The sequence below is a fragment of the Plecotus auritus genome (assembly GCF_963455305.1).
Source record: "Plecotus auritus genome assembly, chromosome: 7".
Lineage (NCBI taxonomy): Eukaryota > Metazoa > Chordata > Mammalia > Chiroptera > Vespertilionidae > Plecotus > Plecotus auritus.
Genome location: NC_137774.1, coordinates 108615856 through 108630398, shown reverse-complemented (window position 1 = coordinate 108630398; position 14543 = coordinate 108615856). Strand labels below are relative to the sequence as shown.

At 37.5% G+C, this 14543-nt stretch overlaps 1 protein-coding gene across 1 annotated transcript in view; it reads left to right on the top strand.

Annotated features, from left to right (window-relative positions):
* The first annotated feature begins 274 nt into the window (after window positions 1-274).
* Window positions 275-14543, top strand: part of APC (APC regulator of WNT signaling pathway) — a 113673-nt gene continuing 99404 nt past the window's right edge. The window contains 2 exon segments of the mRNA XM_080678249.1: window positions 275-480; window positions 482-569. Of these exon segments, the coding sequence (XP_080534375.1) occupies window positions 413-480; window positions 482-569 (156 nt within the window). The 5' untranslated portion in view covers window positions 275-412.

Genomic DNA, 14543 nt, shown 5'->3' with positions numbered 1-14543 from the left:
AACTGACTGTGGGGTGCGCAGAAGGGGCTATTTGGCGGCAGCACGGTTCAGCAAAGGAGCAGGTCTGGGCAATCGTGCACGAGACAGGAGGGTGAAGACGGACCCAAGGGCCAAAGCACACTGGCTAACGCGGCTGCGCGTTACAGTCCTCTTCTTAGGGCAGAGGGACGCCGGCGAACTCCGAATACGCAGGCGCACTGTCCTCTTCCCGCCCCCAACAAGATGGCGGAGGCCCAGTAGCGGGGGGGCGGAGTGCTGCCGCCGGAAACCCGGCCGCTGCTGGGGGGAGCTGCGGGCGAAGGCCCGGGAACAGCGGGCCGAGGTTGGCGCGATGCTGTTCCCGGGAAGCGCTGTTGGGTACCGGTGAGGAAGGTGAACAACGAATTGCCTTCCCGGGCCCCCGCTTCCCCCTATGTACGCCTCCCAGGGCTCGGGTCCGGAGGCCGCTTTGCCCGCTTCGGGACCACTTTCCACTCTGGGGCTCCGGCGGCGGCAAAGGCTGTGTCCCGCAGGAGAGGAAGCGCCCGGGCGGCGTCCGTGCTTCTGGCCGCGGGGCGAACGTCTGGCAGGTGAGTGAGGCTGCAGGCATCGGCGTCTCCCTCCCCGGCTAACCTTCGCTCTGCCCCGCCGCTGCTCGGACCCCCACAGTGGAGCTCGGCCCGACTCTGCGGCTCCGTGGGCTCCACGACCCTCCCCCTTCCCGCCCCGCGCCCCTCTCAGGCTTCCAGTTGGCCCCTGGCTTTGCGGCTCCTCCATTCTCACACCGCGGGAGGGGGTCCTGCTGCCCGACGCCCTTCGCACCTCGCCAGGCTCCGGTGGAACCTTCTCCCCGACGAGCGGTCTCGTCCGCGTTAGGTGGGTGGGTCGTCCGCCCCTCCTAATTTAGTCGCCTCCCCCATCTTCCTCACTTCGACTCTCTTTCCTTCAAAAGTTTTTAACTGTCTGGGAAGATTACCCGATAGCCTGGCATATAGAGTTACAAAGAAAAGGCTTGTTATCTAGAGGCCAGTGAATTTTGTTCATCTTGATGAGGAAATTAAGTCCCCAGGAGACTGGAATGATTTGAGAGAGTTTGACTCCTTGGCCCATTGGACTCTTGCAAAATAGAGGCATGGTGCCTATGATGGCAAATGATTCTTCATCTAAATTAATCTCTTTCTGACTATAGTAAATCTTTATTTAGCCTCTGAACTTTTGAGGTGGAGCGTAAACTTTCTAGATCTAGTGAAAGAATTGAGAAGTGCTCGTTTTAAAAAATAATGCCTTGTGAATGTAAGCTAACATGAAATGGCACAAGAGAGGATAAGTGACTTTTTCTTTTATTCATTGTTAGCTTAAGTTACTCACTGAAGAATCCGTATTGTACAAGCCTTTTGTTCTATTTAGAAAGGAATAAAATGGAGAAAAGCTTTTTAAACTTCTCAAATTTCTTGGATTCTCCATTGTGGCTATTACTGAACAACCCTTATAATTCTTGATATATTCTATAAAATTTAGTCTGTGCCAGTCTCAGTTCTCCCTCCTTTTTTACTGGGGCAAGGGGGAGTCAGAATTAATGGTAGGAGAAACTCCTAAATAACATGGTATGGTGCCGGAGTTTATAAGTGCAAACTGCAGAATCGTAGTGGTAGTAGTGGAGCAAGTTGTCATGGCTGATTGTCCTGAATCTTTTCCTATAGTTGGATAATTTGTTGAGCCTCAAAATTGTAAACACGGCACTATAATAAAAATGGTAGCTTGTCCTTTATGATTGCAAATGGGACCCTTTTTATTAACATGAAATGGAGCCATATCAGTTTGTTTAAGCTATGCTGGGTGCTTTCAAGTTACTAAAGTACAAACTATCCTTGCCTTTTGGAATTCTACACTAAAAATCTTTAACATGTGAGTTATAATTGGCTTGACATATTTGTTTACTTTTCGTTCTGCCTCATGACACATCATATGTTTTCTCCTTTGCTGTAGATTTTATGACCTCTTAATGAATTTCTCAAATTTAGAGTAGAATTTTTCAGTTTAAAAGAAAGGAGATATTTTTATGTTTGACTGTATGGGTTAGTTCATTCGTTTGTTGCTAGACTTCACTTTTCCACAAGCAAGCATTGGATGTTTTTAGAGATGGTTGTCTCAATTCTGAAGAGCGAAGTGGACTGCTGAACCCCAATCAATGTCTCGCCACTGCCTTTGGCAAAATAATTTGAAGCATTGTGTGGAAAGACATTACTAACCCACAAACAATCAAAATCTTTCACTTTTCCACTCTTATGGAACCTATTTTCTGTCTCTCACCCTCTGGTTATGAACCCCTCTTTGTCTCTCTGTTCATTGAACGAACCCATTCACCCATTTGTCTACTGCTGGTTTAATTTGCGTATATAACCAGGATCCCCTGGTGATCAGTTTTTACTAAGTCCTTACTGATGGGGCGGGGGGGGCGGGGTTTACTTTCTGTAGGTTTACTTTTCCAGTCCCCAATCCTGAATAAGCCTCATCACTAGCTATGTTAGTTAGACCCCTGACATCCTGAAGAATGCAAGAGACAGTTATATAAGGACATTAGTTTTCAATTTGTGCTCTGCTCTCTGATGGATTGTTAGTGTTGTGTTCCTTTTTGTCTCATTTCATAAAGGTTTCTAGAGCAAATAACTTGATTTCTTCCTTTACTGAGAGAAATCTCAACATCTGAGATATACTCCTTCTACTTGCCTTTCTTCCATTTTAGTCTCATTTCCTTATTTACCCATATCTCTGAGGAAGAAATGCCCTTCCTTTTTTTTCAAGAGCAACCTCTTCTAGATATGTCGATGATCATCCCTCCCCATCTTTCTTTCTCTAGAACTGTCCATTATCATTCCAGTCTCTTCCTCCCTAGCCTACATACATGCTTATAACTTTTCCAGGGCTGCCTCATGCAGTGCTGTGTGCTACACAATTCAAGGAAGCTAGTCTGAATCTTGAGCCTACTGTGCCACTGATTTTTCATTCTTTAAAGATTCATTCTTTCATCCACTAACCTGATACACTAGAAAGATCATTGACTTTTGAGCCATGTAGATCTGGGTTTTGAAGGCTGTTAAAACCACTTAGTGGCTACATGGCTGGGCAAGTTACTACTCAGACTCTATTCTTTATCTATAAAGTAGAATGTTATACTTACCTCACAGGGTTGTAATTAAAGGAGTTTAAAGCATGTTAAATGTCCATCCAAGTGTTTGGTACGTGATGGAGTTTTTAATAAATAAATACGTTAGTCTTTCCTTTGCACTCTGACCTCCTTTACTATTTCAGCACTGATACTGCTATTGATAAGTCATTTATGACCTCCTAATCACCAAATCTAATGGCCTTTGCTCAGTCATCCTTGGTTTCCTAGCCCAGTGGTTGGCAAACTCATTAGTCAATAAAGCCAAATATCAACAGTACAACAATTGAAATTTCTTTTGAGAGCCAAATTTTTTAAACTTAAACTTCTAACGCCACTTCTTCAAAATAGACTCGCCCAGGCTGTGGTATTTTGTGGAAGAGTCACACTCAAGGGGCCAAAGAGCCGCATGTGGCTCGTGAGCCGCGGTTTGCCGACCACTGTCCTAGACCATTTCTGAAATATACCCTATAGGAATAAAATGATCTGATATCTTGGTTCTTCTGCATTGTAGTTCCTAATTCTCCTACTTTTGAAAGTTTCATCTTTTCTGAACTGTTTTGACTTTGCTCTTCCCCTTAAATATACCTCTTCCCTGCCCTACATCAGTTAGGATGCAAACTGGGTTTAAAAACAAAAGAAATGTATTGGCTCATGTAATTGGGAAAAGTACAGATAAAATTGGCTTAAAGAATAGTTTGTTCATAGGCTTATGTCATCAGGGCTGAGATTCCATTTTTTGCGATTCTCTCAGTTTGGTCCACCTTCATGCTCAGACAGGCTTCCCTCCTAGGAAAAAGATGGCTATCAGCAATGTTCCTATTATTACAGCCTTCTTTATTTACTTCCAAAGGGAGAGAGAAGGCTTCTCTTCTACACTTTGCCCAGAAATTTTAAACTCTATTGAATAAACGAAGGAGATCATGCTGCCATGTCTGTCACAATATCTTTGTCAGGAGGAATGAAATTATTCTAATTGGCCTAGCCAGTGGTTGAATTCCATCTAAATGAGGGTGAGGTGGAATGGAGAGTATTCTCAAGGGTCTCTATGCTTTTCACTAGGTTCTCTTGGTGATCTTATCTTTTTTTTTTCTTTTTTAATTGATTTTTAGAGAAAGGAAGGGGTAGAGAGGAGAGGGGGGAGGGAGAGAGAGAGATGTGAAAGAGAAGCATGGATTGGTATTCTCCCATAAGCACTATGACCAGGGATCTAACCTGGGCCCTGACCAGGAATTAAATCTGCCACCTTTTTGTGTAGGGGACGATGATGCTCCAACCAACTGAGTCACACCGGCTAGGGCTCTATCATTATTTTTAATGCTATAAATTATCATTTTTGTGTGGGTGATTCTCAATTCTGTAACTCTGCTTCCCACTTTCACTACTTGGTGTAGATCTCTATCTTACATGTGCCATTGTAAGCTTAAGCCATACCAAACTGCATCGATTTGATTTTCACTCACCTACCCTCACCTAGTGTGCTTTACATGTGCATGTGTGTATCTGTGTTCCTCTTCCTCTTAATTTCTCTTTTCTAACCACCTTTTCTCTCAGCCACCCAGTCTTGAAACTTCAGTCATCTTGGTTGTTCTCCCACTTTCAATCAGTTGTCAGATCTTAAATACATCTTGTATTAGTTCGGCCAAAGGTTATATAATACCCAACTAACAGTGATTTAAACAGTATCTCACATATAAAAAAAGTCCAGGGTTGGAGGATTTCATGGTTAGTCAATTGAACTGTACAATGTTATCAAGAATCCAGGTCCTTTCCATCTTTATCGTTAGTGCGCTGACTTTTGTGCGCAGGCTTGTCTTCTCATGCTCTTTCTGCTCCCTGTATCAGGTTTTCACACAGCCATCAAAAGCAGGAGGAAGTTTACCCTCCCATCTCTTGATTAGGCAAGTAAGCTGAAAATGATATATCTTTGGAGATCTAATTATTTTTAAAGTTATATTATATATTATCTTAAATACTAAATATAATTAGAAATGATCTCATCTCTAAAAATTAGCATATCATAAATTTTTATAATTTAAATATTAGGGAATAATTTGCCTGATAAATATCATATTGAGATAAAAATTGAAAATTTTAAAAGTACAGTTTGAAGTAATTACTTTTTATATTTAGGATACATTAAGTTTATAATTATTTGCTTCAGTTCTTGTAATATGCCCACTATTAAAGTTTTATATAATCACTAAAGAAAATTCAGGAAATGCAATGAAAAGTACATACACATCCATAAGCTCATCATATAAAGAAAACCAGTATAGTTTTCCACTACTCCCTACTTCCCGCTCTCATTTTCTCTCTTTTTCTGTGCTTAGGCCTTTTTCTCCTCCCTTTTATATGTGTCTACTTTTTTTTAACATTAGGTTATATACATTTCTTAGAATATTTTGTAAATCTTATTTCTATTGACTGTATAGTAATCCCATTGAAAGAATTATTTTTCTTAACAAATCCAACTTTGTAGTTGGTTATTTAGTTTTTTCCCATTTTTTAAATCATGTATGCAATGAACATCTTAGCACATTTTTAATTCTTTTTCCTCTTTATTTTGACCTTTTCTTTAAGATAGGTTCATCGACAATGGGGTTACTGGATTATAGGATACAAACATTTTTTTAATTGATTTCAGAGAGGGAGAGAGAGATAGAAACATTAATGAATAGAAACATCAATGATGAGAGAGGATCATTGATCAGCCGCCTCCTGCACGCCCCCCACTGGGAATTGAGCCTACAACCGGGGCATGTGCCCTTGACTGGAATTGAACCTGGGACCCCTCAGTACTCAGGCCATCGCTCTATCCACTGAGCCAAACCGGCCAGGGCAGTATACACACATTTTTAAAGTTCATAAGGCATGTTGTCAGATTGCACAATGTTTTATAGGCCCAATATATGTTAATTGGTTTGAAATGAATCATAATGGGGCAAAAATTAGGACCTACACAATGGCCGCACTTGAGTGATAGTCTATGTCAGCCTTTTCATCATCTCTAAGGATTGCTTAAACATATATTCCAAATAATACATAAAACACATGAAGTTATTACCCGAGTCAAGAAATGGAACACTGATGTTCACCATCCCAGAGCTGTTCTCCCTGTCTTTTTTTCTGACCTCAAAGAGAAAGCTTTAACATTTTACTCCAAGTTTGTTTGCTGAGGTTTTTTAAAATTTTGTTGTTTTTGTTAAAACCTTTATATTAAAGAAGTTCCCTTCTATACCTAGTTTACTAAGAATTTTGTTTTTTTTGTCCTGTTTGTTTGAATTTAACACTTTTCATGATCATATAAATTTTCTCCTTTAGTGTTAATGTATTGAATTACATTTCAGTTTAAATGTTAAACAACCTGATTCTTGGGATAACCCTAATTTGGTTTTACTGTATTATCCTTTTATAGCTTGTTAGGTTCAGCTTGTAAATATTTTGTGATTTTTGCATCAGTGTTCATGAGTGAGATGGCCTACATATTGCCCTTCTCAGGATTTGAAATTAACATTTTGCTAGCTTTATAAAATGAGCTGACCTTATTTTCTATTCTGAGTTTATGTATGATTAAAATTATTTCTTCCTTAACTGTTTGTTAGAATCTGGCAGAGAAACCATGTGGGCCGAAGGGTTTTTGTTTGTTTATTTGACTTCTCATTTTTAAGCCTGATCAGGTTTTCTGTCTCATGATTATCTTGGTAATTTTTCTCTAAGAGGTTATCTTTTTCATCGAAATTTTTAAATTTATTAGAATAAAGTTGTTTATATTAAATACTCTGTTATCCTTTTAAGGGCTGCAGGAAAAAAAATTCCATTCTCCTGTCTGATATTGGCTATATGTACATTCTCTTTTATCAGTCTCACCAGAGATTAGTAGTCTTTCAAAAGAACCAAATTTTGAATCTTAATGATTCTTTTTATTGTATGTTTGTTTTCTATTGCATTGATTCGTGCTCTTTATTTCTTTTACTTTTGGGGCTTACTGTTTTGTTCCTTTGCTAACTTCTTGTAGTTCACTACTGTTCAATATTTTCAACATTTAAATTATCATTTTTTTTAATTGAATGTATTGGGGACATTAGTTCACATTGCTAAGCATTTCCCTTTTAAGCATTGTTTTAGCTAGTTATAATACTCAAACTTTCATATGTCATGTTTTTATAATTCACGTTATAAAATATTTTCTAATTTTAATTAGTTTCTACTTTGACTTTTGTATTAGTTTGTAAATTTATATTATATCTCTTAATTTCTAAACATGGAGATTTTCTAGTTATTTTTAAATTTGTTTTGATTTTTAATATTACAGTGTAATCAGAGAACACATTCTATTTTTCAAAGGTCTGTGATTTCAGACCTTTAAAATTTGAGATCTGCACTATGTCTCAGTGTATTGCCTTTTTTTCTCTCTGCAGTTATTGAGTGCAATATTCTATGTTCATTAGGTCATGTTTGTTAACCCTGTATTTAAAATATTAAGCATCATTAGTGATCTTTTCTTATATCAATCAGTTACAGAAAAGGGAGTGTTAAATCTCCCATCATGATTGTGGATTTGATAATGGATTTTATTATTTTTCCTTGTAGTTCTCTCAACTTTTGCTTTAGATATTTGAGAGTAAAGTAGTTATTAGAAATGTGTAATAGTTATATCTTATTAGTTACTTACCAGTATGAAGTGTTCCTCTTTTATTCTGACAGTGCTTTTTCTATTAAGGGCTGCTTTGTGTGGGATTGATATGACAGTACCAGCTTTCTTTTTATTGTTTGCAGTGTATATTTTTTTCCATTCTTTTACATCCAGCCTTTCTATATTCTTGTGTTTTAGTTGTGTCTCCTGTGTGACATTGTTGGATTTAAATCACCCATCTTATTATGAACTTTATATCTGCCCTAATAATTGTTCCCTTTTCTCTCCTTTCTTGCCATTAGATAAGTTGGCTATTTTATTGTTCAGATTTCTCCCCATTATTATTTGGAAATTATGACCTTTTCTCTTTTACTAGTTACCCTAGAAATTGCAATATGAGTCTTATAAAGTCTAATGTTAATCAATACCTTTATCCTCTTCCCAGATGATTCACTTTAATTTTAATTCTACTTACTCACAGTCCTACTTATATAATGTTGTTGTGCATTTTATTTTTATTATTGTTTTTTAAATATATTTTTATAGATTTCAGAGAGGAAGGGAGAGGGAGAGAGAGAGAAACATCAATGATGAGAGAGAATCATTGATCGTCTGCCTCCTGCCACACCCCCAACTGGGGATCAAGCCCACAAACCAAGCATATGCTCCTTCTTGACTGGAATCAAACCCGGGACCCTTCAGTCCCGCATGCCGATGCTCTGTCCACTTAGCCAAACTGGCTAGGGCTCATTGTGCATTTAATAATTGTTTTATTTTTCCCTCGTTATTGTTACTGTTTTATGCTGTCAATATTTAGGTTAATGTGTGTATTTATCATTTTCTTCTGTTTCCTATGGTTTTCCACTTAGGATCATTTTATTTGATCTTGAAGAATCTAAAACATGCCTTTTAGAACTAAATTACTTTAGTCTGTTGACCTGAAAACATCTTTACCCCACTTTTGAAGGATAAAGTAACTGCTAACCTAATTCTAGGTTAGCAGTTACTTTACTTCAGTACATTTTGTGTTGGTAGTTACTTTATTTCAACACATTCCATTGCTCTTGAGACCTCAGGTCTTTGTGTCTCTTTTTCCTTTTAAAATTATTTATTATTTTTCTTTGGCTTCTTTTAAGATTTTTATATTTGATTTTCTATTCTTTTACTATACTGTGGTTAGGCATTGGATTCTTTGGGCTTTATGAATGTGTGGATGGGTGTCTTTTGTGAGTCTTGGAAATTTCTTAGCCATTATTTTTTTTTAATATTTCCTTTATTTCATGTTCTTCTGATCTTTTGGGACTCCAGTTTAGTATGTTAGGCTGTCTTATTCAATTTTTTACCCCATTTTTTGTTCTTTTTCTTCTTTTTTGTCCCTCTAATTTTCATTCTGGATAGTTTGATCTGACCTATCTTCAAAGTTCAAAGTGTTTTCACCTAGGTCAGTGGTCGGCAAACCGCGGCTTGCGAGCCACATGCGGCTCTTTGGCCCCTTGAGTGTGGCTCTTCCACAAAATGCCACAGCCTGGGTGAGTATTTTGAAGAAGTGGCGTTAGAAGTAGTTTAAGTTTAAAAAATTTGACTCTCAAAAGAAATTTCAATTATCGTACTGTTGATATTTGGCTCTGTTGACTAATGAGTTTGCCGACCACTGACCTAGGTCTACTAAACTGTTGTTAACCCATCCAGTAAATGCTTAGGTTATTTTATCTTTTAATACTATATTTTTATTTGTGTGTTTTTTCTTCATATCAACCATGTCACTTTTTATAGTTTTCAGTTCCAAGCACAAATAGTTAAACTAAGCTGTCTTTTATCCCCTTGAATGTAGTGATAATTCCAATATTGTCAAGTCTCTTGGTATGATTCTGTTTTCTGTTGTAGAAGTAATTTAATATATAAGATGAAGTTACTTTTTCTCTAGAGAAGATTTTCATTTGCGATTGCCTGGGAATATAAGATCAACTTGATCCAATTTCAAATTTTTTACTTTTTTGGGCCACCTTCTGGTTCTTCTTACTCTTCTTAGGGTGCCTCTCTTTAGAGACCCGGCCCAATGCCAAGGGTGTTTTTACTACAATCCTTATCATTGGTAGGTCCTAAATTCCGTCTTCTGTCTCCCAGTCCTGCAAGACAGGCAACAGATCACAAAGTTCAGCTTCGTAAGTGCTGCTTCTTTGTTGGAAAACCCACAAAAGGCAAAATCTAAGCTCACCTTTCTGGCTTTCAAGTCTTGGTGGATTTGAGCTGGTAATTTATTCCTTACTATTTGGTAGATATTTGATGTTTTTAAGAAGATTCTTTTAATATTTTGTCTATCTTTTAAAATTGACTTCAGAATGATAGTTGGTTTGGATTTCCTAGTCTGCTATTTCTACAAGTGGAAGTCCAATTTTTTTTTTTTTTTAATAACTTGTTCAAGGAGGATTTTAACATTTCTACATTAGTCATTCCTTTGTGTTAAAGCTCTTTTGTAGTACAAATGAGATTCCTGGAAAATGTAAACATTAATCTATGTTTCCTTTTAATACTTAAACATGTGTTATCACATGAATTCCTATTACTTTGCAAAGTCCCAAGGGGAGTGGACAGAGGATGTTTTATTTGACTGGCATAGACATAAATACTTGTATATGTAGGTAGTACATTGGTATAGGAATTGTCAGTGAACAAAGAGGATACAATGTGAACATTTTTGAAGTGGAGATATGTGAAGAGGGAGGAGAATGCACTGAGCCGAGGAGGGACTGAAATCAAATTTGTTCTTTAGTATGTTTGAGTGGCAGTGGGTTGATTTCCAATAATTAATGTGACTGCTGTCTATATGCTATGTGAATGTTGTGTGTTTTTAATGTTGTATATCTCAGGGACAGAATATGATTTTTTAATCTTTTTACCCACGTGTATTTAAAGTATGTGTATAATCCAGAGGCAGAGAAGCATTGATCAGACCCTCAAACCTCAGAGGGAAGGGAGGGGAGGGGAGGGGTAAGGGGGAGAGATCAACCAAAGGACTTATATGCATGCATATAAGCCTAACCAATGGACACAGACACCAGGAGGGTGAGGGCATGAGTGGAGGGAGGTGGAGGGAGGGCAATGGGGGGATAAGGACATATATGTAATAACTTAATAAAGAAAAAAATACGTTTATAATTTGCATTTGATTTCTGAGATTAATAGGAGGAAAAAGACATTAATAAAGAAATCCTACCCTAGCTGGTTTGGCTCAGTGGATAGAGTGTCGGCCTGCGAACTGAAAGGTCCCCAGGTTTAATTCCGGTCGAGGGCACATGCCCGGGTTGTGGGCTTGATCCCCAGTGGGGGACTTGCAGGAGGCAGCCAATCCATGATTCTCTATCTCTCTCTTCCTCTTCCTTCCTCTCTGAAATCAATAAAAATATATTAATTAAAAAAAAAAGAAATCCTACTGGCACACTAAACTGAAGCAGTCTTTACATAAATTGACATTCTTCTGTGGGTAGGGGGTGTAGAAAATTTAGTATAACATACCCATTATATTTTTGTTTTAAAGACATTTGACTTGAGTTAATCATATCCATCACTTTGTGACTACGTTTATACATCAACAAAATGCAAAAGCAGTTCTCTTTTAAGAAAACCTAGAATTCTTATATATATCTACTTGGCTCTTTTTTCTCTCAACTAAAAGAAAATAGTAAGTTGAAGATTCTTGTTACTTAGAGTTTCTTTATTTCCTTGCTATGTTAGATTTAAACAGTTCTTAATTTAGGTTTCCTCACTTCCCTTCAGAAAATTGAAGGATGAAATGAGTTGACAAAGAATTTTAAAACTGGAAGAGACCCTAGATATCGTTAGGTTTCTCATGTGCTCACCCTTCCTACCTATTTCCCATTTTAAACATGTGGAAACAGAGGCTAAAAAAGAAAATCAAACTGAATTAAAATCCAGCTCTCTCCCTCTTCATAGTTCCCTGAAGTTCTTCTCAGTCATATACCATTAACTATACTAGGGCAAAGCTAACATGATTTATCAGTAACTATTAATACCTGATAAATGTTTATGTGTCTTGATTATCCATATATTCATTACAAATGCAATTACTTTTATACTTCATAAATTCAATTTGTAAGTCTAATGTTTAACTTCTTAAAGTTTGCTATCTATGACTAAATTCAGATTTCAGTTGATATTGACATTCAACCTCAGCATTTGTTTCTGAGTTCCACTCTTATGTATGTTTTCTGAAGATTTTTACTTCAGTAATATCCCGCATAAAACAGTTCTTATTTTAGGTTAAGTACTTCAGACAGTGGATGAATGATATTGTTCTCCCGTTAACATTTAGCATATTTAGTCCACACGGTGGGTAGCTGGCTCCAGAGTGAGCAGTCCAGAAGACCAAGGTGGAAGCTACAATGTCTTTTTGACCTAGCCTGAGAAGTCACACACTTCTTCAATATCTTAATGGTCACACAGGTCAGCTCAATCAGCATGGGAAATCATTATACAAACGCTGGATTAACTAATAGATTTAAAGATCATTGAGATTTTCTTAGAAGGTGGTTGTGGTACCTCCGAACCATATTCTCCACCCCCCAATTTAAATAAGGATTGGATAAGTATTCTTATATTTGGTGTTTGGGGTGATTTCAAGGTGAATTTATGCAAAAGAAGCCCAGGGCTTTCAGAACGCTACACACCTTTTTGTTATTTATGCACTACTCAGGAAAATGCTTGTTTGATTGCCAAACATTTTGCAGTGATTTATTTTTTATTATGTTTGATGTCTGATGAGAAGAAAACCCACATAAACTGGGAATGTATAAAGATACTAATGCTAGCTTACTCTTAAAAATTGTAGAATACATTCTCTAGCTTTAACACGTTAGTGAAATCTTGGCTCCCTTGTTTATAGATGTTAATAATACTTTAACCTAACTATTGGGGTCCAGGTGTCATTCAGAAATCTTAGTGGAAATGGGTATCTTTCATTTACAAAATAATGAGTTCAAACTGTAATAAAAAAATGTAAGGTGCTGGCATATTCTGCTGGAATAGTATGGAAGAATAAGGTTGCCACTACATGATGAAACTGAGAAAAATATTGCCTATATGATCTTTAGAGGAGTAAGAATATGAAAGATTTAAATCTGGTAGGGAGGATTCAGAGAGATTTATGAATCAAATGTCTTAAATACCTCACACATCCAAGTGAAATATCAGCTAGATAGTTGGATATTTAGAGGAGATGGTCAGGATGGAGATAAAAATTTGAGATTTAGCATCATACAAATGATGTTTAAAGCCTTAGGATTTAGGTGAGAAAACATTGAAGAGAGAAAGCAGTCCTAGCACAATCCCTGAGACATTCCATCTTTTAGAAGACAAGTGAAGAGGCAAAACCATTCAAGGAAATTAGAAGATAAAGGAATACCAGGAGAATATGTCATGGAGGCCTAGAGAATATCTGTTTCAGGTAAAAGAAAGTGATGCGCTTTTTCTAATATTACTTAAGTGTTTGTTGTACTAAGTTGAATGCAATGGAATTTGGCCACATGGTAGTCATTGGTGATCTGGACAGTTGAATGTCAAGAAATTGTTTAGAATTAAGGTAGGTTAAAGAGTGAGTTAGAGGTGAGAAAATGGAGACAGTGAATGAAGGCTACTAGATCAAGAAGTTTTGCTGTGAATAGAACAGAGAAATGAGGTCATATCTAGTATGTGTGTGTTGTGGGGGGAGTTTGTAAAGATGACTGATACTGGAGTATGTTTGTGTGTTTATGGAAATGATTCAGTAGAAAAGGAGAAAATGATTATACAGGAGAGAGAGGAGCTAATCAAAGGTGACTTCTTGAAAAGACAAGAGTAGTTGGAATCCATTGCTCAAGTGAGGAGCAAGGGTGTGTTTTTTGTTTGTTTGTTTTTCATTTTAATAGGAGAAAACAGTATAGGCTTGGTGAGGAAATATGAGGGAATTTCTCTCTAATGGAATGCAGTAGATCTTCAACTGAGAGTGTCATAGGTAAGAACATAGGTCTATTACAGCTTTGAAGAGAGCAAACCAGTATGAAGAAGTTAACTTGGAGACTGGAAAAACAGACTTTCTAAGAAAAACAGTAGTGTCTTCAGGCAGTGTTAAATGTCCTTTCATGTTTATAATTTGTGAATTTAAAGTGAAACCATCCAGTCCTGTTATCTGATTTCCCCCCTTCCTAAATAATAAAATGTTCTGATGCAGGCATGCAAAGTGGAATAATAGTTCAGTTCAACCAGAGTTGGAGTTTTAACAGCGAAATGTAATAGGAGAGAGGAATGAAGGATTTGATTTATTGAACAGGAATGGTTAATGCTGGGCCTAAGGAGGATAACAAAGATGATATTGAAAAATTATAAGAACACGGAATTGAAGAACTCAGTGAGGTAAAAGAATATTGCATTTGGAGGTAGTTGGGTGAACTAGAGGGATAGGAGGTATGCTTTCGCGATTAGAACTATGGTAATTAAGATTTTTGATTAAGATTTTGGAGTTGGGCCCGGCTGGCGTGGGTCAGTGGTTGAGTGTTGACGTATGAACTAGGTCACAGTTCAATTTCTGGTCAGGGCACATGCCCAGGTTGTGGCTCAATCCCCAGTGTGGGGCAGGAGGCAGCCTATCAATGATTCTCTCTCATCATTGAAGTTTCTCTCTCTCTCTCCTTCTCTTTTCTTCTCTGAAATCAATAAAAAATCCTATATAATAAAAGCCTAATATGCTAAGTGTCCAGTCATCCGGTCAGCCAT